The 26,030-nt window shown below is 45.8% G+C and overlaps 1 protein-coding gene across 4 annotated transcripts in view; it reads right to left on the bottom strand.

Moving 5' to 3' along the window:
• The window catches only part of LOC118789860 (SH3 and PX domain-containing protein 2A-like), an 80,146-nt gene that overhangs the window by 43,380 nt on the left and 10,736 nt on the right, over nucleotides 1–26,030 (bottom strand). For all 4 annotated transcript variants that reach the window (XM_036546548.1, XM_036546550.1, XM_036546549.1 and 1 more), the window contains exons 3-5: nucleotides 17,909–17,984; nucleotides 15,379–15,455; nucleotides 13,001–13,092 (exon numbers count right to left, since the gene is read on the bottom strand). In XM_036546548.1, the coding sequence (XP_036402441.1) occupies nucleotides 13,001–13,092; nucleotides 15,379–15,455; nucleotides 17,909–17,984 (245 nt within the window). The remainder of the gene's footprint in view (nucleotides 1–13,000; nucleotides 13,093–15,378; nucleotides 15,456–17,908; nucleotides 17,985–26,030) is intronic.

Raw genomic sequence — 26,030 nt, 5'->3', positions numbered from 1 at the left:
AACTGTGCAGGATGCCTTTCACTTCAAGGGCATCACTATTACTACTGCCATTTTCATCAAGCATGAAGCTGTTTAAAGAATCACTATTGTACTATCTACTAGCATGCAGCTGTTTAAGGAATCACTATTCTACAGACTACTAGCATGCAGCTGTTTAAGGAATCACTATTATACAGACTACTTGCATGAAGCTGTTTAAGGAATCACTATTGTACTGACTACTAGCATGAAGCTCTGAAAAAGGCCCTTACTCCCTTTTGCGAGAGATTTAACTGATACTTTTTCGCCCTGGTGTCTCTGTGTTGCGGAAACACGTCTACGCCTCAGTGCTCCACTGTAGCGCTCCCTCATCGTTAGGCTGAGGGGATGACTGAGGACTGACTGCACAGAGGTCGAAGGTCACGGGTCTGCAAACAGAAACTTGTGTCTGGAGGATCGTGTTACCTGCCACGAGCCGCAGAGAGTGGGACGGGTTCCTGTGTCAGGGTGGCCGGCCATGACGAACGGCTCTCCCTAAATCTGTTCTCTTTAAGGCTGTGCAGCAGAATTCCTCAAGAAATGGAATTCCTCAATTTTTAATATTTCCTTCGTGTTATGGTTTAAAGAATGGCAGAAGATGAAATGGGAATCTGTAGCTGTTTCAACCCACAGTGGCACCACTCTTCTATTGAGCATCATGACTGTACTCAGTGTGTAAACGGATGCTTTGTTTTAAATTGTAACGCCTTGTGTTTTTGTTTTAAATGTGTCATTGCCTCACACCTCATGTGCCGCTGTTTTTCCCCTTCTGTTTCTCTCATGGGAAAGTGATTTTTAATGAGTACAATCTGGAAAAACAATGCCTAAATAAAATGAAAGAAATATTTTTCATTCTGAGCTTTTTTTTAACCAGGAAGATGCCCTGAGACCCCATCAGGCCATTGTCAGCCCATGTGCCTCTCTGGCACCAGACCCAGCTGGAGTGGGGTCACTCTCACACCCAGACCTAACCGTCCACTTCCCCCTGTCCCATTCTGAACTCAAAGCCCCCAGTCCGCTACCCAGTGGCCTTCAGAGACATGCACGTGGAACACATTGCCCAGGCTCTGTCCCCATGGCGATGACAGGAGCATCCTTTTCAGTGAAAACTCTACAGATCGAGAGTCAGAGAGTCCTCACACGACTTCAGCCCTGGCCCTGCGGATGGACCGTCCCTGCAGCACTGAGGAATATCACAGCTACTCGGCACTCTCAGAGACCCGGGATCCACAAAATACACTTTAAAGAAAGGATTCTGGAAAGACAGTGAATCTGATGATCTCATCTGATGAATCTGCTTCTGCCAAACCTGCCTTCCACACAAAGGGGAGATTTTCACAGGCCCTAAAAAGACGCAGGCACATCCCACTGCAGCCAGTGGTGTCTTCTACACAGCACCCACCTCATCATGTGACTTCTTTACTGTGCCTTTGCCGGCTTGGGCAGATTTTTGTAGTGTCTTTTGGCAATTCCTCTCCTACTAGGGTAGGAATCCATCATAATATCATAATCACAATATCAGCCCGAAGCCCCACCTACATACCACACGCAGTACGTGATCATGCTATGGACACAGCTGTCATAAATGACGCTGTTGGCAAACTTCAGATGAAGAGACGTGATACTTGTCTCATGGATGCAATATGACTGCAGTTAGTTAGCCCTTCACTCTGAATAGCAAATTTAATCAAGAGTCACATTTTTTTCATTACTTTCATCAGATGTATCATGAACTCAGTCCAATTTATAATGTCCTGCAGGTGTGGAAAAAAAAATGAAAAAAATATTCAGAAATAATGAAAAACCATGACACTTCCTTGATTTTGCTATTCAAAGTTGCAGAGGAAGCAGTAGACTTCCTGTGATATCGCTGACCATTACTGAAATATGAGTGAATTGTGACTTTGTACCTCCATCAATCAAGGGGTTAAGAGCATGTGATAGCCTCCAATACAAAACCTCAGCCAAACAGTTCCAAAAATATCCATCCAGCACCGTTTGGTACAGTTCGGTCCAAACCAATACATCAATTGTACAGCTGCAGGGAGAAATTCATAGTGTATCTCCTCACAAATCATATTTCCAAGGTATTTGCATTAGTCATTTTAGACCCAGCAAGGTTTATCTGAAAATGTTAAAGCATTTAAGGTAGAGCACAAGCACACACCTCATCAGCGAATTCCACAGCTACTGAACCACATAAAGGCGGCATTCTGAAGCCCTGTGGCTTCTCAGGTGTTTCTCAAATTCAATAGCTAACGCAAGCTTCTCCTTCTGGTTATCTGACCTCTTCAAAGAATGTTTGAAGAAAACAAGGTAGATCCTTTTTTTGCTTGTTTTGTTTCCCAAAGAGACCTTTGAATTATTCCTCGGGTAATGGTATACTAACAAATTTATTTTTTCAGAAGTGTTCCCTTTTTTAAAGAACACAAGCCCACATAAAAGGCAAAGAAGAAAGAGAAGACAAAATGTTAATGTCAATCATTGATCCAATATGAAATCACTGAAGAACGCTGGCCAAGGATGAGAACATCCACAATCCAGTATGCATCACTACAATGGGGTCATTAGCATGAGAATACACCGGGGGTTTAAGAACTATGAATGCACATACAAAGTCAAAAAAAAAAACCTCAAACGTTGCAAAAGAAGGAGCAGTCAGCATTGCATAAATAAACACTGCATGGCAACTTCAGCTGACTGACCCCCCTGAGTAGCATGAGAGATGGTCAGATAGTTTTGCTGGTTACTTGTCTTGCTGGCAGAGCATCTGAAACATTCCGTAGGGCAGGAGAGAGACAGAGGGTCTGGATTTGCATAGCAGTGACCCCCCCCCCAGCGTAACAGTGACCCCCCCATCCCTGAGCTAAAAAAACTGAGGTCACTACTGTTCCTGGGGAGTGAATGATCTCCTGCATGCTGTCAATAGAAATATACACAGAGAAGGCAGAGGGAGGAGAAATCCGTCTGGCCTTAGGAGGATGTTCTGACCAGGATCACCACACACATAGTTTGTCTGTGCCAAACCACGAGAGTAACTGAAAATCAAGGTGTAATCAAAAATGATCATTTTTTTATTCCAAGATGTAACTCATTCTGAAGGACCAGTTCTCACACAAGTAGAACAGTAAAGAAAAACGCACATCTGTCTGAAAAATCTGCTTGGATACATTAAAGCATTAAAACATTAAAACATTAAAACAACACGTACACACACACACAAAACACACAAACAAGCACATACATACATTCACACACACACACTTACAGCTGATGTACTATAGCTTGTAAGTCTGCAGGGGCCATCCTGTATCAGATAAAGCTGAAAACAATTACGCGTTTGTTTCTAACTCCATGGCAGTGTTTGCGGGTGGGCCCGTTCCCGCTGAGTGTGTGTGATATTAGTACACTATTCGCTCATTGTTATTGTTTGAGTCAGCCCTAATGCCTGCCAGTAATGGGAGTCCGCCCTAATAGTGTCGGTTATTATCATTATTATCTTTCTAACAGACCTAACACCCGTGAGGAGTTCTTATCTGAATGCATTATTCTCATTCCTGGCAAGGCATTCCAGGGCATGACAGACAAGCACACAGTGATCCGTGGCTGATCCCAGGTCAGCACTACTCTCATTCTGTGCAAAGTATTCCAGGGCATGTCAGACCAGAATACCCTCATCCCCAGCTGATCCCAAGTCAGACCCTTTCTCAGACCACCACTGACACACTGATTCCAGGCTGATCCCGCGTCAGCCACCCCAAGGACACAAAAAATGCATGGTGGAATGATGAATGCATCTTAGTTAGTTGATTTCTAACCACTGGCTCAGTATGCAAATACATTATGGACACCTGGACACATGATTAAATGTCCACTGTCTCTCCCCTGCTCCAAGTCATTGTAAGTCCTCTCACCGATTCCTTATTTTTCTCTCTTTTGGAAGCAGTGATCAGTTTCTTGCAGAGCTTCCTGTGCACATGGTCTTGGCAAATAAATTATAGGAGATGTGATAAAAACTCCAATACTTCAATACTACCACTCAACCTTGTTTTCAATATGTTTTTCCAAAAACAATTAAATACCGAGAAGCATCCTGTTCAAGAGTTTCATTCTTGAAATGTACTTGCATCCTCAGAGCGAGTTCTCCAGCACTCTCAGCGAGGGCTATAATTACATCATAATCGTGTCTTTCAGAGGAGTACCAATTACTCAGCAGGCTTAAAATGCGAGGCAATTACATTTCCATCAGCGAGCGTTCAAATAAACAGCTGTGCCTCCTGCGGTTAAAAGATAGAGTTTTAAATCCCAGAAAAGTGAGCGAGAATTCCCCAAGGGGTGCACTTTGGTTCGGGATACTGGTGTTTTTCTGCTCGTCTTTAAGGTCAGATAACCAAAAGCGAGGGTGAGCTCTTGACAGACATGTTTACAACTTCACAAAATAAACGACAGATAGCATGGCTGCAGCCTGCCAGGCAGGGAGGGGTGATGGAAGAGGCGGAGCCTATGTCTGGGTGGAGCCTGTGTCTGGACGGGGCCTGTGGCTGGACGGGGCCTCCATCAGAGGGAGCTAATGAGGACTCTCCCTGACTCCACCTTCTGCCTGTCTCCAGGTCAGTGTGAAGAAGAACCTTCACCTGTCCCCCAGAACTGTTAATTATCCTATTGTAAATTGTTTAAATGTTTAAGGATTTTGTCTTTTAATATTTAGCCTTGTCAGTAATTCAGCTCATTTCACATCAAACACACCTTACCAGTTAATTGTTCCATTGTTACGTGTCAATTCGTAATTGTTTGTGTGTGAGACAGCCATTGGTTAACGAGCCTCACCTGCCTAATCAGGCCTATTAAATACAGGTGTGTGGCTACAGAGCCAAGGAGATTTAATTGGTTTGGCTGTGCATGCAGCCTGGTGCCTTTTTGTTTGTGGATTTTTTTTTTTTTTTTTTTTAAATAAGTTGGTCTTTTAGTAAGCTTTGCTCCATTTTGTTCTGTTTTGTGAGAAGTGTACGCCATCTTCTCCACAGTCAGACACGCAGGTTTGTTCATTACAGTGATGGGAGTAACGGCTCTTTGAAGGGAGCCGGATCGTATGGCTCCGTTCCTCTCCGAGAGCCATTCAAAAGAACAGCTCATCGTTCTTTTAGGGGGTGGGGGTTACTAGGTTTATCTGCGAAATAATCAAATCGTATAACAATACTCGTAATGCCAGACCTAATGTCATTGTGTGCTTTACAACGTAACTGCCATGAAACAATCGGAAGGGGGGGGGGATATTCTCTCTCACACACACTCACACACACACACACCCTTTAAGTGTGCTCTCGGCTCATCACACTTTGCCCTCAGTCAGCTTTCCCCATGAACAGCCCCTGAGTGGTGTTCAACACTGTGCCCCATGACTAACATGTAGCTGCATTTCTTTATGTACCTCTAACTTTACTTTAGATATTATCTCCTGACTGACTTCCCCTCAGAGCACCAGAGTGTGTATTTTCCCACGTGCCAAACATGGCATGCTGGGTTGGTTTCTTCTCATCATGACTCCCTCATTCTGGGGAAAGAGACAAGCCCAAAAATGCTGAGTGAAGGAGTGCAGGTACAAGCTCAGAGACATCTTTCATCAGATATGATGCGCTTACTGTAACAGATCTGAGGCAATGTGGTTTAGTTAAAATGTTTAACCACGGTGAAGCAAAGTGTTAATATGACACACCTACATCAAAGAAACTGTATGAGACTCACAATATTTCAGCTACATCAGGTAAAAGGCTGATTCAACACAAGACTGAATGCAGTGATGTGATAAGTTATTGAAGCATTTGCCTTGGGGCTCCAAGGTCCTAACTGTGAAGTTTACCTACAGAACAAAGGGTGAATAAATGACTCTGCGAGAAAGATTTTAAAAATACACCCATGCACTGGAGAGCAAAGATCATCACTTATTGTTTGGTCTTTTGTAAAAAATTATTCTTCCTTACTGCCAGCGAGTTATTAAAGATCTAAAATAAGCAACCAATGCCATTCCTTTCTTAAGCGTCTCATAGAGACAGCAGTGTACAATCATACTCGCAACTTTTTTTTCATTTTTCCTTCTTGTTTTACAAAAGATAATGAGTGAGAGGGCACCGTATAGCCAGCGTCCCCAGGGAGGGGGTGCTGTGCCTGGTTTAGTGGCAAAGCACACAGCATTCCACAGTAAGAAGCCATAAGGTAAAACTGCTTACTTTAAGTTAAGTGGGGTTCTGAGGGGCACACCTCTATAATAAACTACAGTAAAATGCTGACACCAACAGAAAGACGTCTGAATTCATGGGAAATGCATGGAATTCAATCCTCCAAGAATGTCAGATTTACAGGGATCCAAACTGGCAATAACGAAGAGAGAAGTCCCTTAAGAGACACGTCCAGATGCAGCATTTGATTATTTTCAAATAAATATGCACGAGGGATATCGGCCCACATGCAGATAACACCACAGGAGCAACAGCAACACAAGCTGTTCCCAGTCTGACTGGTGGAACTTCAGACAGAACCCTTCTGGAAGTCAGGGCTCCCTCTTGTGGCAAAATCAGAAAAAAAACAGAACATATGCAGTCAGCTGCAGTGTCTTCATTCTTGCCCCTTTCTATGCCCAAAAGGACGGCCAGTTCCCAACTAACAAATTGATCTTTGTAGTTTATTTGAAACAAGACATGTACTGGTGCTACATCCATAAAAACTCTGTACTCAACGTTTCTTATCTAGCCATTCGTTCTTTTCTCAGTAAAAGCCTAGAAAGAATACTCTCGTGCTCTAATACTTGCAAAACAGTCACATTAAAAACCAGACAGACAGTAGAGGTTCTGATGGGATATTCCCTTCAAATTAACCTGTACACCTGTGCTGATGTTTCAGAGTCCTGCATAAAAAAGGTTGCAAAGAGACTAACTTTCACTAATGAAGACAGTATGCCAAAATGTCTGAATCTTTCAGCTCCATCTTTATTCAAAAGCACTGAGCAGGGGTCTTTTATGAATGCGGGTACCAATTACTTTTGTTTTAAACCTGTGAGCTGAAATAAGAGCCTGGTTCACTTCTTCTAAAACATGTATGCTAATAATCAGCTTGGTGTTATGATACTACACACAACAGTCCCTAAAAACACACACACACCACACACCTCTCAGTGAGAAAGTGGCTTGTACATGTAACATTATTCTAGTGCTTATCTGTGCATCTCATCTGTGTGCCAAAAGTGTCTAGACAGACCCACGCCATACTGTGGGAATAACTAAGTGTTTACTATTGTATTCCTTATTATACACCTGCTAAGTATTCCTGACCGGGAATAATAAACCCTGACTGGGACAATTTCTGAGCAGATTTATTTAGCAGCTAAAGTACTGCTCACAAATTAAGCACAGCCACTCCTGCCCCTGCTCCATTTCACATTTGACAGCAAATGCTGCTTTCGGTATCTTATTTCCTGGTTTCTTTTGGCCACCGGCCTGAGTGCTTTACTGGGGACCCTGTGCCAGTTGGAGCGCCGTAGCGATAGGGCATTTCCCAAACCCTCTGTGCCTTCTTCAGCCGTGCTGGCACCAGGCCAGCCCAACGCAGACACGGGGGTTCCCCCTCCTGCTGCTAATCAATGGCTCTCGCGGTCTGTGGGAATGTGGACAATGCCTGTCGGCCATCACTGCTGCCGTACACACAGCCACGGAAGGATACATAACAGGCTATACCATACAAACTGCACGACAGCACTGCACGTTTACTAGGCTATATGTTGCAAACTAAACGACACTGCAGAACATTATGGTAAGTATCAGAAAAAGCAATTCATGCAGTAGGCCATATGTTCTAAATGCCATAATGTAGCCATAAGGATACATGCACTAGGCCGTGTTTTAAATAGTGTTGTATTGTATACATAAGGATCCATGAGAGAGGATACAGAGACATCAGAGAGGGTTTGGTGAAAGCGGCAGTGTAGCAATGTTGCTTCAGGACTCGTAACCAAAAGGTTGCCGGTTCGATTCCCCGTTGGGGTGCTGCTGCTGTACTCTCAGGCAAGGTACTTTACTCACAATTGCCTCAGCGAATTTCCAGCTGTATAAAGAGATAACATTAGAAAAAAACTGTAACCGATGTAAGTCGCTCTGGATGAGAGCGTCTGCTAAATGCCAATAATGTAATTTAATGTAAAGCAACCCACATACACACAGAGGGGCTTTGGTGCAGTGATGTACAGCAGGGAGGGGGTTCGGTGCGCCTCTGTCTAGGCAGCTGCCCTGGCTCTCCGCACAGCAGGGGTTTCAGCCAGTTCGGCTGGGGGACAGAGTCCACGCAAAACACGAGGACTTGGAGGAGCAAGCGCTGAGCTGTGAACTTCTCTGTTCCTGACCGAGATCACAAGGCTCCGCTGCCAAAGCTGCAGGTCTCCTCCGCACCAAAACAGCAGCCAGAGGTTTGGGGAGGGCTGTCCATGAGCCAAGCACCCCTCCGCCCCACCTCGCTGCTGCTCCCGAATCTCCCCAAACACCTGCTTCAAGTTTGTAAAGATTCGATACTTAAACGCGATTTACAGTAACAAGCTTACGCAGGGCATTACCTGCTGGAGGGAAACCAAAATGCCTCCCAAGTTAATGCTTCGTGAGTAGCATTCGGGTAAAATTACTGCAAATTACTTCAAAAACCTGAACTTGATGGAACTAATGGCCAGGCCAGTCCAAACTGCCGTTAATTTAACTTGTCTGATGAAAACAGCCAAAGGCTAAAAGTAACTCTAAAGGAGCAGAACACAGCACAAGCTTTGATATGAGCAAATTAAGCAGAAATACAACTGCTAAGAAATATAGCGTTGACTTCTATATTATGGTCTATTCATCAAATGTGATTTATTCAGCCAGGTACTTTTAATAGGATGCCTGAATGCCTACAGCTGAAGTACCATTAGAGGTCCCCCAATCTCTCTAATAATGAAGTAGAGGAGCACAACATCCACCATTTTGTTACAAATAGGGGACTGCAGGACAATGAAAACCCAGGGGAAGGTTTTGGTTGGACATGCATTTATATTTAATCTTTGTAAGGCCCACTGATTTAATGTATGGTTGGTATGTCCAACTACACAGTTTTCCTGAAGCTCCTTTTCAAGTCCTCACTGACCTCTTCCCCAAAAAGACTTGAAAATAATTTCAGGCTCTAATTAGATGCACAATATTGCTCACAATATGCCCAGTATCCACAATTATATTCCAGAGAGCATCCCTGCATTATGCAGTTTTTGAATTCAAACACCTCAGAGGAAGGCACTCTTCCACCACTTCACTGCAGCTGAGAATACAGCAGACAGGCTCTGGGCTTCAGTGTGAACATGCTGTCAAAGATGGCTGTTCACATATCCAACAGAGGCCACAGGAGTGAGAGCTTCTGTCTTCCACAGAACGCTATTTCACAACGTGCAACTTGCCAGCTGCCAAAATTCCAGTCCAGCCTAATTTCATTTCCACTAACAGCGTTGCTCCTTGTGTGCTGAGGATATGCTGAACCCAAAGCCTTACTCAAAATCACGTTCAGCATTCACACGGGCCCCTAGTACAGAAAGACAAGGTGATTTTCTCTCGTTTCAGAAGCACATCGGTAAGTGGAAGAGAATGCAATCACAGAATGCTTCATTATATGCTTCTCTACTATTGGAATTTTCTGTTTTTCTCCTACTCCCATTTTTAAATCAGACTAATATTTTCTTTCAGCATCATTGAAGAAGAGTCATTTCAGGTGCCCAACAGCCAGGTATTATCATACAGTACATAGAATGCACCTACAAAAACATAAATTGCACAGTTCTGTCCAACTCCTGACTTTTGATCTGAATCTTTGAAAGCGCGAGGTCCCTCGTGGAATTATTTAGGTTATTTTGGGGTGTGAAAAGCTGCCTTTGTGTGGGGACTCCTTTCAGCTCGGAGCTCCTCCCACTCCGGCTCTTCTTACTGTAAGTATCTTACGAGGAGCGCAGCTTTCGAAGTAGAGACCACAGTGTGTGCATCAGAGCAGAGAGGCATATCCATCACACCAGCCCTACAGGACGCAGCGGCCATTAAACCACCATCCCGGCAAAGGACAGACACTTTCCTTCTTTCTGTCCTGAGACCAAATCTCTGCCTCCTTTGTCCTTTTGTCAAACAAATAAAACATCAATAGATTCCCTCCCTTTTCTGAGAGAAGCTAAAACTGTGTGATTGCTTTGAAAAACACATCACTACCACTTCACAACAGAAATACTTGCTTTGCTTATGGTAATACTTGCTGTGCTTTGCTTATGGTAAAATCTTTGAAGAGTTATCTCTGAAAGTCATCTCTTATGCCTTTGGTATTTCAAAAGTCTGACATTAATTGAGTTGTGTGAGGAAAACATACTGAGATCATCACTACTGAAGCTATTTAAGCTGCAGAAATCCCCAGATCAAAAGCTAAGAAATAAGAATCTGTGGTTTTCATACCAACATGGAAGCAGATTTAGAGTCAAAGCAGTCTAATCAGAAAATAATTCATTTTAATGTCCAACGGTTTGTCATATGAATCCGTTCAGCCAGGTATGCGAGATCTTATAGAGTAAAGCTGAGTCAGTGGACACAGAGGTCATGCATGTATCGCACTGATTTCCTCTCTCCCGCACCCTGCTCCTGAGACAGCTTTCACACAAAACGTGAACTTCACTGGACTCACCGCTGTCTCTGCGCCCCTGTATCGATCACACCACGGTAAAACAGGTAATCCATCAGAGCACCCTCAGCTCCTGCGAGTCTGATTTAACTCTAACTCCTTGCAGATATCTATTTCACAGAGTTACAGAGTCATATACACCAGCTAGTCTCTCTACAGCCACGGGCTTCAGAGAAAGCCATTATCCAGAGCGCGCGAGGAAGTTTATCGACGTTCAGCCTGTGGTTCCCTCAGTCCACACCTCGTTAATTAGGATTTATGTTCTCTTTTCATTGACAGTTAGCTCATTACCTTGCTTAGGAGTTTATCAATCAGAGGGGGACCCATTATCTATTGAATAATTATGTCTGTGTGCCTGCCTGTCTCTCTGTGTGTCTGTTGAATCATAAGGCACTACTTCGTCTTCATTCCTCAGTTTATCTATTCGGGTTTTTTTTTTTTTAAATAAATGCATTTATTAATAACATGTTTTTTATAACACAAATGGCCTGGTTGTCTTTCCTTTACATTGTGCTTTCAAAATGAATTTTCGACTGACTTCCACAACAGACTGTGCAAACTCCGGGCAAAGACATTAACTTTGATGACAGGTAGAGGTGCCCCAGGTGTATACCCGAGGTGCTGTGCTTCATGTACAGCCGTTTATAGCCTAAAGACACCTACACATGTAGACAGATTTTATTCCACCTACACACAGAAAGCACAATGTTGCTTCAACTTTGCAGCGTAAGACAGATCTGTTATTTGCTGTTTGTAATGTTTATTCTAGTAAAAGGGATGGGGCATTGTACTGAACCATTTCCCTCTGACATTTAGCCCAAGCCAAAATGAATTTATAACGGCAGTGGTAATTAGAAACATTTTAGAGACAAACTGGGTCTTCCCAGAGAAAGCGGTCATTTCCGACGGACCGAGCAGCATTAAACAGTATTAAATGTGATACGCCAACAAACTCATAACAAGCGATACGCTAGACTAAGCGAGCAGCATTGCTAATGTGGGCCTGGATTAGATGTAATCACAGTAAATCCCGGTGAAAAATGATACCGCATTATGAGAGGGACGTCAGAGGAGCACAGCGCCCCGTGTGGCAGGCAGTGGAAAGGCGGGAGTCGGTGTGTAATTAGCGAGGCTGTAGAGGGTAATGGTAAGGCGGAGCTGCAGAGAGCTGAGTGAGTGTGAGAGATGTGTCAGACTCCAGCACAGGCAGAGTGACTGTTGGAGCCCTATTACACACCCACAGCGACAGGCTGAATATGAGAGCTGTTACACCCCGGCACTGACAGAACGGCTCCGCTGGGGCCACGCTCAGGGGGTAAGCAGCTTTCAAGAACACAGTCAAGTGCGCGTAATCCCAGGCTAATGAATGGAGCTATGCACTGCTGGGTGCGTCGGCAGGCAGAGCGGAGCACATGGCTGGTGCGTTCACCGGGCCCTGCCGTTTGCCCCCTCTCCTCCCCCGCCTCTGATGGACGGGGTCAGCGCCGGGGACCTGCTGTCCCGCTGATTAAATCAGAGAGGAGACTCGCTGCCTCGGTTCAAAGGGTCTCCTGGAGACACGCTTCCCCATCCCACTGCTGTACTACGACCAGGAGGGGAGGCTCATACCACTGCTTTCACTGCCCTGGATTCCACAGGCCTCGGCCTGCCTGGCTGCTCTCACACTGAAACCAGTGTAGCTGCCGCTGGAGAGTAGCCAGGGCTGAACAATAGTGGACAATAGCCCTGAAGAGCGGAGCCATCCTTGAGCCTTCAGTGTGACCTAATAACAGCATGACAGATTCACATTACATTACTGTCATTTAGCACACGCTGTTATCCAGAGTGACTTAAATTACATTACATTACATTACATTACTGTCATTTAGCAGACGCTCTTGTCCAGAGTGACTTACACAGGGTACAATTTTATCCATTTATATAGCTGGATATTTACTGAGGCAATTGTGGGTTCCTTCCCCAGGGGTACAACAGCAGCGAGGAATCGAACCAACAACCTTTTGGTTACCAGTCCTGCTCCTTACCACTACACCACACTGCTGCACATACATCACTTACCAGTTTACCCATTTATGCATAATGCACCCATCTATTTTTACTGGGGCAATTCTGGGTTAAGTACTTTGCCCAAGGGTACAGCGGCAGCGCCCCAGCAGGGAATCAAACCAGCAACCTTTTGGTTAGGAGCCTTTACCACTCTACCACCCAAGATTTAGGCATTGCGTAGCGCACACGGTCACCGCGAATGGCTCAGAACAGCAGAGGCATCACTCACTCTTTGGGGGGGTTGAGGTCGTCCGCCTTGGTCTCGAAGAATCGCAGAACCTCCTCACTCTGAGAGATCTGGGGGGGCAGTCGCACAAGAGCCTGTGGGGAGGGGGGGGAGGGGGGGGGAGGGGGGGGGGGGGCAAAACACACAATGTAAACATATGGTGCCAAAGTCTCATCTTCTCTCACCCCACATACTGGCACTGAACCATGTCTCTGTTTGATATATAGGACACTATCACCATTCATGGCTTTATGCCATTAGAGGTTTTGGAAATTCACAACATCTCTAGAATATATACCCCACCAGCTGTGGGGGCTCCTGTACAACGCAGGACTCAGAGTAACAGGCTGAATGCTAATGACACATTCTGCCTGTTCACATGACCCTTAAGCAAACTGCTTGCACCCTGTAATTTGCTTACTTACATATAGTGCACGCCATACAGTTTGTCTCTGTGGAAACAGTCTGGTTCAATATCAATTTTCAATAATTTGTTTAACTTGTGTTCATGCAAAATGTCAAAGCAACCCAAATCTATACTGAGAGAAAATTACTATTCAGACTGGCGCTTTCCCATGGATCCATTAGAAAGGCTGCAATAAAAAGAGGAAGATGCCTATATTAATAGAGGCTATACTGGTCTCTCTGGGCCTCCATTAAGGACATTAATTACCTCTGCCTTATCTTTTATGTGGGTCTCATGATAGGCTGGTAATAAAAAGGACATCCTGCATTTATAGTCATCACCATGTTCTGAATCTAAAGCGCAGATACCGGATTCCAGATCAGGAAGTGCCTGGTAAATTACATCATCATCTCAGAGGAATAACTGGATTAAGGTCTGAGGTCATCGGGGTGTTTGCGGCGTCTGGAGGCTGCAGCCCTGACCCCATGCCAGAGGTCCTTTCTGTGTGTGCTTCAGTATCGCTGCACACCAGGGCAGAGATTGGTGCTGGGCCTGCATCTTTCCCTCCCGACTTTTTAAAAGCTCATATCCCAGGACACGCGTCTCCCTCTCGGAAACCCCAGCAGCAGGTGCAGGCAATGTTTCTTTGCAGACGTCTCTGCAGACTGCGTGTGATTGGCTGCAAGGAGAGCCCTGGTGCTGTGTCCGGAGGCAGACAGTACAGGATAAGACAGCCCCGTTCACCTGCACCATGCTCCAGACACTTGTGTCGGGAATACATAATATGCATAGATGTGGACAGATTGTTTCAGTTTAACACAAGTTTAAAAAATGCTGTTGTCCAAGGACAATTTTAGGAATACAGACTCTTATCTTTTGTTAAATTTACTGCAATAAACAATTTTTTTGCAATTACTTTAAGTTACCATGTCAGCAATTCTTAGCTACTTAGATCAACCTGTACCACCTTTCTGGGACTTGGTTTATCGAGATGTGGAGAGATTCTGTTTTAGTTTAACAGAAGTTATAAAATGAACACTGATGTTGTCTAAGAACAATTTTAGGTACGCAGATACTTATCTCTTGTTCATCTTGGTTTAATAAACAGACAACACATTTTGCAGTTATTCTATTTTGCTGGTATGGCTAAATAGCATGCCCCTACATATTGTCAGTGCCTTTTTGCCAGGTCAGCATTATTTAGTGACTCATATCAACCTCTTCCACCTTCCTGGACCTTGGTTTATCGAGGCTTGAAAAGCAGGCTTTCCAGCTGCGGTTCAAGTCTGCACCTCTCACCTGCTGATTCATGTGGCTGTTCCGGATGTTTCATTTGTCCTCTGGCTCTTTTTATCTATGTGCATGCTCTACAGGAAATGACATAAGCAAAGAGAGCCTGTTTCCTGTGGAGCCTGGTGTCCGAGATACGACTCACGGCCTGTCCCATCTACACAATGCACACAGCACTGGTGCAATACTGACTCATTCCTCATAACTGGCAGGGAAACACATGGATCTGCACATCAGGAACACCCCCTTCCCACTGCTGTTCAAGGGACCAAGGTCATTTTGCTCTCAGTTTTAGACTGCAATTTTTCCAGCTTGAAGCATTGAACCATGTTCGTATCCAGTAAATTCCCAGATTCCCGGATTCATCTGCTAGGCAACTGGCTTGTTTAAGGCGTTGCACTGTTCAGCTGCGTGGTGACAGAGATTAATATCACAGGGTTGCACCCAGATTACGGTCTCAGTTCTCACCTACCAACACTTCACAACAGCATGTCCCAGTGACTGCATAACTTGCAAAAGATCACAGCTGGTTCACGTCCGGTCACATGCATCCAGACGAAGAGTGCGCCAGTGGGTCAGGTCATGTTTAGCGCTGACATTCTTAGGCACGTTGTTCAAGAGGAGCCGTTCTACAGCAGCACCTGTAGAGACCTGTAGAGACCTGAAATGGCTTTTTCTCCCTTACCCGGCAGTAGTCATCAATGTGCCGCAGTCTTTTCATGGCCACATCTCGGACATGACTTCGGCGAAAGAGGACTTTACCTGCGAGAGCAACAACGTCGAGTAATGAGAATCACTTTCTTCCATGAATTAACATAAGCAGCTAAAGCAGTTTAAGTACAGAAATCATTGAGTTATAATCATGCAACTTATTCAAATGCAGAGACTGCTCTCTTCAAAAAATATACACACCTCGCCACTATGGGAAAGTAAAGAAACTGAACAAAGATCAACCTTTATTTTGTAATACTCTACGATGCACATTGGAAATCTTTTCATGCAATATCCAAACCTACCACATGGTGGCACTTAAGTGCAGTTTAGTTTTGAGCTACTGACAACTGATGCTTTGCAAACAGAGCGTTCCTCTGTGACACTGCATTCTTCAGATAAGCACACAACAGCTTACTCAGACAGCACTCCCTCCGCTGCTACAGAAAATAGGCCCTGGATTGTAATCGCCCAACCGGAGTGGAGCGCCCGTGACACAAACCCGAAACGTGCTCTGAGAAACATCTGCACTCAAGCCACGCTCATCTGTAAAGCGGCCAGCGCTCGATAACATCCATAATTAGTCACGCTCCGCGTTGCACACCGCACGGATTGCCTCATTTTAAAGACACGGGCTCGTGCCGCGGGTCGTTGGGGGACCGCAGATATCTGCGTAATCCAACGCAATATTTCAGATCGGCATCGAGGCGGAACAGATCGCAGTAAACATGTGGCCTGGTCTGGTCCGCCAGGGCCGTCTCCGCTCATACTGGAAAGACGCCCGGCGAGTCCATGAGGACAAGGTAAAGGAGGGGTCCAGATTAGATAATGGAGTTTGCTGGCGGGCCTTTCTGTCTGTTACAGTGGCTACAGGATTAAGTCTATCTAAATGTATGGTATGATTTGATTATCAATCATACAGGATTTTAAGGAGCAAAGAGGTAACAATCTGACAATGAGAGGTAGAGGAAATCAGAGACAGGATATCGCTCCTGCGGTGATCGCACCCTGGTCCCTGTTGGGACAGACAATATGATTAAAGTATTCCATCACTATAACACTGAGCATTTCCTAAAGTCGCGTCTCAATTCCTCTCTTTCAGGAAGACACGCCTCTCTCCTAAGGTTATAAAGCCTGAAAAAGGCATAAAACCTCTCCTCCTCTGAGAGTTTTCAAGGACAACTATTAGGATTTACAGCCCACAGTGTTTGTCTGCGCGTTGCTATAAGCAGGTCCCAGGCCTGTCATTTTCTCCATTAGTTTCCATCATTTCGGTAACTTAGTGAGCACTTCAAAGCTTTACAGCAAACAACTGCGGTCAGGGGATTCACGCTCCGGGCCTCGGAAAGTGTCCAGACGAGGAACGGACCAGATGGAGGAGTCCGACCGAACGTAGCTGAGGTTCCACATTAAAGCAGGAACAGCGTGTCCTTACACACGGACCAGCGCTGCGTGAACCTGCAGGTGACGGGGAGTGTTGAACGTACTGTGAGCGGGGTCAAAGTTCACAGCAGCACGCAGAACCGCGAAGGTCTGTGGTGCCGGCCCATGCGTGAGGTCTGCAGGGAGCATCGAGCGTACTCTGTTTTATTTTCAAACACAGCCGAGGAAGTAAAGACTCTTACACACTGCTGTGTCCTGAGGGGGGGAGAGGGGGAAGGGGGGGGGGGGCGCGTGTGAGAGACTACAACACCTGATTTACGCCCAAACCACTGACACCCAACAGCTTATCTCCTGCCGCCACATTTAAAGGGGCATAAAACAAACGGCCGAACCGGGCCGATAAGAGCAGGCTGTTTACTTCTCAGCGAGCGTGAGGGTAGGAGAAGTTCCCCCAGAAAGCTTCAAAGCGAACATAAACAACGCTAAACAGACCAAATCCCACAGTTACAGTGTGCGCAGAGCGTTCAGTCTGTCAGGGCATGCTGGGATACAATTCAACCGGAGAACTCCCTGTCAAGCTCTGCCAGCGGTACAGAGCTCTACAAATGCACCAGTTGTTGCGTGCTCGCTGAACACGTGACCCAGTGGGGTAAACTCAGGTCCTTGCGGCCTCGGGGGTCCACAGCGCCTCAATAGACAGTTCACCGCCTGTTGACTCGGGAAAGAACCATGACATCAGCCGAAAGAAAAGAGAGAAGACCCCCTCAACCGGCAAGAGCCGAGAGCACATCACCACCCTCCACTTCCCGCTCGTTCCCTGAGTCGTTGGCACACAGCTATCACGCAATCTATCCAAAACTGCAAAGCCTGCGCACAATAGCTAAGACCGTGTCACTCTCCCCCTGCTCCGGCCTGCAAGTCAGTGGTGCTCATGTGAATTGCATGACAGCAAGGCAGGACAAAGGACAAAAGCAGTTTGTCTTCCTTACAAGAGGCCTGGTGTATATCACTACCATGGTGCTGGTCGGCTCCAGGAATTTTTTTTTTTTCCTGACTGAGATGTTAACTCTTTGCACAAAGTATTGACCATGAAGTTGAAAGGATAAGCTGTTTCCGCTTACCTGGGAGGAACGGGATGATCCGCTGTTTGGGGTCTTTCTGCCCTCCCTCAATTGGGAACTTGTCAAGGATCTGCATCTGGAAAAACAGAAAAAATAAGACACGACTTAACATTAGCTGATCCAAATGGAAGATCACATTCTGTTTCACAGAACCTTCTAATTGCCAAATACTGATCAAACTCATGAGGAAAGGACCAACAAATCCCTGTCGGATTAGCAGCAGTCATTATGAATTCAGTCTGTTTGAGTAGATCGGATTCTGAACTATTCACAGGAAAATGACCAGCAAACTAATTGCCTCATGCAGAGCTGTTACTTCACAGTGACATCATCTTAGGCGCAGTCTAGAGGCCGCAAACTTCATTCAGCATGGAGGATGACTCCTCCTGGAAACTCCAGTAGGGTAATTACAGAGCCTTTGAAAAGCCACTGCACACAACCACCAAAAGGCAAAGGCTTTGATCTGCCAAAGGGGTCACCAAAAAGGGATTACATCACCAGTAATCGTTTCAGAATCCTTTCACTGTAAGACAGTCAGTAGTGTGTACTCCTCAAAAATGTGATACCAGATTAAAGTCACTGGAAATGTAACCCAGCTTAGTCAAACTAAACACTGACAGTATCAGGAAGAGTTTTCAGCAAAAAGAAGCCATTTTGTCAAAGCATTAGATTTAATGAAATCAAATCACGTTGCTTACAGCAGATACCAAAATATGTGCATGTATCAGAAATTGCACAGCACAGATTTTGTGGGTTTTGTGTGTGTGTGTGTGTCTGAGAGAGAGAGAGAGAGAGAGAGACTATGTAGCATCATGCTTAGATTTCTCCTTCCATCTAATAAATCATTCATGCAAGCTGAGGGAAATAAATAAACATGGCCGCATCTCGAATGGAAACGGCTCTCCCGCTCCACACGTGCTCTCCCTCTGAGCGGAGAAAAGCCCAGAGAAACGCCTGGCTCAGCAGAGCCGGCCCACACATCTGGCGCTGGGCCCCGGGCCCGCCAGAGGAACCAGGTGAACAAACAGCCCAGGTCCGTTTGGAGAGCAGGGCCCGGCCCATTTCTGTCTGGGTCAGCGTGTTTGTTTGTCGGGCTCCCGGCACGGTCCCGACGGGGTTTTCTGCCTTGTGGCCGCCACGACGTTCCTCTCCTCTCTCACCCTCCGCTGTCTCTGCTAAAACTAAAAAGTCTCAGCTCAAGCGTGGTGTTGCCTTTCACCGCAAAGAAATTAAACACACACACACACACAGTTTTAATTGAAAAGTGGTTCACTTTGAAGACATTCTAGTCTGCTTTCTAGTGCTTTGAGGGCGACGGGAAATATCTTTAGGAAAGCACTTTTGGTTAACCGTACTTTCTCACCAAACAATGTGACAGATGAAAGCAATTGGAAGTTTCCACTGGATTTTTGCTGAGAAATCTTTACGAATTTTCTACGGTCATTTTATGCCACATTAGAGAAGTTCTGAACTATATAAAAATCATTTTGCTTGTGTGGTGGGGTTTGACTGTCTTCCACGTCCCCCTCCCTTGGCCTGTCTTTATACTATGAAAGACATAAAAGTGAAAGTACCATACGAAGCAGCAGAGGTGAAGGCCAGATGGAGACCACAGCTGAGTCTGTCCTCCTACCTATTGGTTAAAGTGCTCTCCTTAATCAGCCAATGATTTCATTAGCAGGAGGAGACTGTAGAGTGTACACTCCTGTGGTATTTTTATGCAGCTTCATATAAAAATCAAAATTCACCTCAAGATTTCAAAACAACCGTGTATTTTTGTAAATTCTTGAATCCGTGGTCTCAGTTTTACTGCATAATTACGCAGCATACTTCCTAATAAGTACACAGTGGCAGAATCCATAACGTTCCAATAAATGTTAGTTGTAATACTAAGCTATTTGTTCCATTATGCATTCAACATTCATTCTCACATGATATGATTGGCCTAAGTAAGAACGAAAAAAAAAGTGCCATTCACACTCTCCGGGATAGTAAAACCTATCCCAGAGATTCATAAAAATCATCATCGTCTCGAGTGCACTTCCCATTGTAGTTTTATAGGCCCGTAAAACTTGCTTTACGGTCCTAGAGTATCATTTAATTGTTCCTCCATACAAAACGGTGCTCTACATCTGGTCTACAGTGCATGTGCTGCTTGGTTTGGCCAGAACACCTCCCCCAGCATTCTGCTCCAAGGGCAGTACAGAGGTGCTGTGGAGGTCCGCTCAAGGACAGCTCAACTCCGCGTCCGCAGACAGGTGTGCAGACCCCTGCCCACGGGAGGCCGGAGGCAGGTGGGAAGAAGGGTCCCGATGGAGGGACAGGAAGAGCGCTGCTTTCGGGTACTGCAGGGCCAGAACCTCATTCTGGACCCGGGGGCTCTGCTGACGGACAGCGTGCCAAAATGTTTCCCCGAATAAGGAGCAGACTGCTTCTACAGCAGCAATGTGTTACACGTAGCCGCGGGACAGAAGGCTCGGGCAGCACAGAAACACAATCACAGATGCTGTTTACCAGAGCCAATGCAGAAGATTTTTCACATAAAGTAAAAACTAAACTCACTGTCTCAAACCCTGAGTCAGAGGCAGCACCTGCAGAGTAACGTCACTGTAACGTCTCTCTCACCACAGGGCTGCGAATATTTAATAAAATACAGACATTTAAGTGCCTACAGCACTCAGTATTCCCAGTTCTACTCAGCTTGGATCCTCACTGTTGAATTGCATTGACGTTATTGGGGCATGAGCCCTGTGCAGCTTTCTCCCAGTGCATGATGGGAGCACTGCAGTTATGCTGCTTGGAACCAGTCAAAATCAGTATAGCATTTTGCTTAATGAATCCAGTAATTGAAGATTCAGAGCTTACATTTTAGTTTGCAATAAAAAAAAAAAAACTTTCTTTAAAGATCAGATTTTCACCTTGAAAAACTTGCCAAGATCAGGCCAGCGTCTGACACTCCTTGCCGACCAACTCTTGTAATTGCTTTTATTTTTTCCAAGTCTGGACGAGTGCAATTCTATACTTGGTGGCTTGCCAAAACCACCCTTATACAACCCACAGCCTGTCCAGAAGTGTGCTGCTCATCTTATTTCAAAGACTAATCCCGCAGCTCACATCCAATTCTAGGTCCAATTACACCGGCTTTCAGTGCCTAATAGAGTGGCCTTTAAGAAATCCTTCTTTTTACCTGCAAAATTCTCCACTCCCAATCATGCACACGCCTATGAACTTTCGGCCCTGAAATCCCAGGCCAGGCCTTTAACCATACCCCAAGCACACCTGAAAACAGCTGGGAATAGGCCTTTGGGTTCCCATGCTCCATTGGTGTGGAACCTCTTACCAGAGACTATGACTCCTCAGGCCGGTTATAAATGCCATCTCAAAGCCCCTCTGTTGGGGAGATTTTCAACTCCATGTACACTTTGGTTGCTCTTTTAACTAAAGTGTACATAAACACATATGTGTTTCTGAATTGTTTCAAAGACACTGTAAACATGTTCTCAACGAAAAAAAAATGATCAGCAACACACTTCACCATTATCACCCACCAGACTTAACTGTACCTTACCTCCTTCTAAGAAAGCACTGTGCTGTTTGAAAAAGAAACCCTCGGAATGATTTTGTTGGACACCCCAATCACACCAGTGGCCATAATAATGCTGATTTACAAATCCTTACTTTGTCCAACCGAATACTTTCCTTGAGTTTTGGTTCCTATAAATCACCCAGTGTGCTTGCTGGTTCTAGGAGGAAGCTCTTAGCATGCCTCCCCTCCAGTCTGTGTCTGCCTATTTGCATGTACACAGCAGAGAGAATCAGCACACAGGGAGAGCTGGCGTTTATTTAGGACTGGTATTAGTAACAGCAGTGTTCCATTTCAGGAGACAGAAGTAGGCCCGACTCAGAGGACACAAACCACAATCATTCCCAGTTGTGTGCTATAAATTGACACTGCCTGCGTCACTTTCCGAGAGTCAGAGATTGCGATATACCACACTCATTCCCCCTTCTAAATATAAGACGTCAGAATATGCCGTCCAGCTTCCATCCCAGTAACCTCACATATTCTCAGCTATACTTATGTTTTATTGAGCTTTATAAGGATCCCACACTTGCTTATGGCAGATGGACATGAACGTCAGTGTCCAGAACGAATACCCTTTCAGGCCAGTGGTCGCAGTGGGTCGACGCAGAGCTTCTTAGCAACAGGTGCAGGGATGTGGTCTCCCCCATCCCTCAGTTGCCCCGGTCTCACTGCCCTCCTCACGCTACAGGGAGGGGCCGTAACCTTGGAAATTACCCCCACAGAGCAAGACTCAGCACCCCTCCCCAGGACCAGAGCAGATTCCAGCTTAATCCCTGTGGGGGGGATATCCTTGGCCAAGCCCCTCAGAGGTAGCACAACACTCCCTAGTGCTTGTCCTTACAGTTGGATAACCGGTTAGAGAAGAATATTTGTGAATATTTATTAAAATATGTATGATATGAGGGTGGGGTGAGAGAGGCTGTGGACGCTCCCTGGTGTGGCAGTTTGGCTCTGGGTGCCTTGCCCACACCTCACAGCCTTACATCTCCCCAAAGGAATGCAGCAGCCCTGCGAACCTCCATTTACTTTAGCTGCAACGCAACACTCCCTTTCTGTGAATTATAGCCGCGCGGTCGCTATTTTACGCAAGTCTGGCAGGGTAGGGCAGGCGGTGACGCTAAGCGCGGACGGGCTGCCTCCACCGGCCCCAGTTAACGCGCCCTGCTGTCAGGAACCAGCCCTGCTTTGCGTCTCCGCACATTCGAGAGGATTCAAACCCCGCCCGAGGCCACGCTCCTGACGAAGGAGACGAAACGTGTGAAGACTCACCCAGATAGGCAGAGCTTCACCAAAGAATCAGAACTACTTAGCGGCTAACGTTTTAGCATCACCCCGGGGGCTCTTTAGAAGAGTGTTTCCCTGCTTCTTTCTCTTGGGACTCATGACCCATTTAGCGAGCTAGCCATTAGATACAGGGTTTTGCCCTTTCCATTTCCCTCTGTTTCTTTCTCAATAAACTGGCAGGATTAGGCCTCTTCAAGAGAAGGTGCTTTGAGGTAGTTCAGAGAAAAAAAGGAATTTGTAACATAAACTTCAAACTGTAAATTCATACTAATTTCATTTCAATGCACTCCACACTACTGCAAAACCCTATGTCATGTATTACAAAAGACGGGCCTTTCAGGACCCAACAGCTGGCGTGTCAGAACCCTATTCTGGGCCTTGACCCACACTTTGAGGTGCCCTGGTTTAGCAGACAGGCAACAGGCTGTGTTTGAATCCTTTCAGGTCATGACACACCTGAACAGCCTGAGACCTGGCAGGTAGGGTCAGCTCTCCTGCAGGCTGTCCTGTTTCTTAGTCTTTATCCATCACCTTGATTTACTCAGAGATCCCGAAACCCAAACAAGCCTGGCCTCTGCAGCAGCTAACGCAGCTTTCCACACAGTACACGATTACCCCAAAGAATTTTGGAGAGGGAAAAAAAAAGAAAAAAAAACTTGTTAAAGTGTTGTATAACACAAAACTAGGTCAGCCAACTTACAGTACAAACGGAATCTGTACGGTCCCGGCTCAGCCCGTTACCAGAATAACGCACCAGCAGTTGCTGGAGTTTCCATACAATGAGCCAGAGAAACCAGAGCCGTGTGCCCAAACCACAATCCCACAGCGGACGGGGCAATGCCACGGCAGGGCGTGGCGCGGAAAGATTATTCATTTAACGGTAACCTCCTCATGACTTCCTCCGTGATTCTGCTTGCTAGTCATCTTCACTCAACGCGACCTCAGGAAAAAGCGCCGAATTACGCCGTGCACAGGCACGGTTTCAAGTACAGAGAAAACGACCTTAAACCATAACCTGCTTTGGTCTGAGAGGGCTCTCTGCCTGAGTCAGCAGACCATTCCACATCCTTCTGGATTCTACATGAAACATGTGCGGCAGGAACCCAATCTTCTAAAAAAAAAATACAGCCGAGAGGAAGAAACACCAAATCCTTATGACTCTGCAATGATTGGAGGCCCTGGGAGTGGCGGAGAGATTAATGAAGGCGCAAATGAACAGCGCTCAGCTCACTCGCAAATCACAGGAGGCCAGCAAATCACAGCTGGCAGACGCAGAGGATTGGTTCAAATCCCGGCTGGTGTGGGGTGCGCGCATTCGCGGTAGAAGTGTTGGACAGGAGCAGGTCCCGACTTGTAGTGGGAACAATAGGTGAGATAGGGTTGGATGAGCTGGCAGGCTTAAGGAGGGAAAAAGAAAAAAAAAAAAAAAAACTGGCCTGGATGTGTCTGATGATGCATAAATCCTGTAGCCAATTAGGAGACAGGTTTTTTCAACTCTTCTTGGCAAGCAGACAGAAGGCCTTTAATAAAGAAATGATTTAAAACTGTACTGATGCAAGTCAATTACTGTATTGTTTCTGGATTCAGGAGCCTTTAAGTCTAGCAGTGAAGAGGCTCTCTCTTCAGACAGCTCACCCGCTAATTATGTTTTTAAAGCATTGTATAGGTGACAGTCGCCTGTTGAAAATCTTAACCATTCAAAACGTTGTTCACATCATTCTAACAATAAGACAGTTACATACTTTTCACAGGCTCCAGAAATAATAATAAAAGCTCTGAAAAGCTCTCTGAACCATTGTACCTGCTCAGAGTCATGTGCTTTTGAGCTAATTCTTATTAGCTAAATTGCTGGTAATTGCTGCTGGTAACCAAAGATCACATGGGAGTTCAGAACTATTTCTCAGGAAGTTGGACACATGCTGACAATCCAGAACAAATACAGTCAGCAACTAGTCCCTTTGTGTGACTGAGGGCACTGTGTTTTACCTGCTGCAAGGCCATTAGCCAGGGCATGCCATGGTGGAGCGCCTAATACAGTACAACAGGAACGCGCTGCAGGGGAAATATTTGACAGGCCATACATCTCCCAACAGAGGGCCTGGAGATGGACTCAAACAAACTCCGGAAAGCCCTGTTTGTTCAGCATCGGTCATTAGAAATTATTAACACATCAAAGTGTGGACTGCAGAGTCAGTCAGGGACTCAGAGGTGGGAAGCAGCCCCCCCTCCCCCCAACACAGACACACACACACACACACACATACACACGCAGCCTGTGTCCCAATACTCACACACACTTACCGCCAAACCCTGTCAATGAAATGCACTCAACATCCCAGCCTCAGACGAACACATTTCATCCACGCACAAACAAGCCCAAACGGCCCCACAAACCAATGAGGAACACTTTCACGTATAAGAAAAGCGAAAAAAGGAGCAGGTTCTCAGTCCGTTAACGAAATATCAAAATGTAAATTGGTATTCAAAAGCACTCCTCTGTACCACCAAAGACGCGCGCAGTGCAAAGCTCCCCCCTTGTCTGACACGCTCTCGGGCTCACTCGGGCTTCGGCTCGTCAGCCTGCCGAGGCGGCGGGAACAGCGGAGCATTCATCTGTCCTGCGGCAGGGCTTTCACGTGAAGCGGCCCATTGTGCGGCTGCACAGAGCAGAGCTGTGTGTGAGAGGTAGGTGTGCAGGCCCGGCCCGGGCTTGGCACTAACACCGACACGCTCAGTGAACGCGCGTTTGTGTCTGGGCCAAAACAATAGCGTCTCTTTTTTTTTTTTTCTTCCTCCCCGAGAGTCTTTGAAAGGTCAACGATCAAGGGCGAACAGGCAAAACTCTGAATCAGCAATCCGTCAAAAGGCACGACGTGAAAATAATGCTCTGTGGAGCCAGACGTGGCTGAAGGAATCAGAAAGGCTGCAGGAGCTTATGCTTTCCATAAAGACTGCATACCGCGTAAACACCCTCGCCAAAAATGCTAATGGAACTAAAGGACGATTCCAATGGGGAAAAACACCAGCATTTTCTATAATTCAGATAATTTAAAATTCCATTTAGTTCTTTAGCAGACCCTCTTATCCAGAGAGACTTACAAAAGCATATGCAAAAAGGTCAGGCTAAGAGATGACATCATACTAATTCAGTGTTGCAACTGACAGTAGGAGTCATTACATAACATATAGCATTCTGCTAAGTGCCACAGTAAGTGCAAGAGGGAGTTTGAGGATACAGTGCAAATAACCTTA

This window comes from Megalops cyprinoides, chromosome 15 (assembly GCF_013368585.1).
Source record: "Megalops cyprinoides isolate fMegCyp1 chromosome 15, fMegCyp1.pri, whole genome shotgun sequence".
Taxonomy (NCBI): domain Eukaryota; kingdom Metazoa; phylum Chordata; class Actinopteri; order Elopiformes; family Megalopidae; genus Megalops; species Megalops cyprinoides.
Note: the sequence above shows the minus strand (reverse complement) of the source record. Positions and strands in the feature narration are given on the sequence as shown.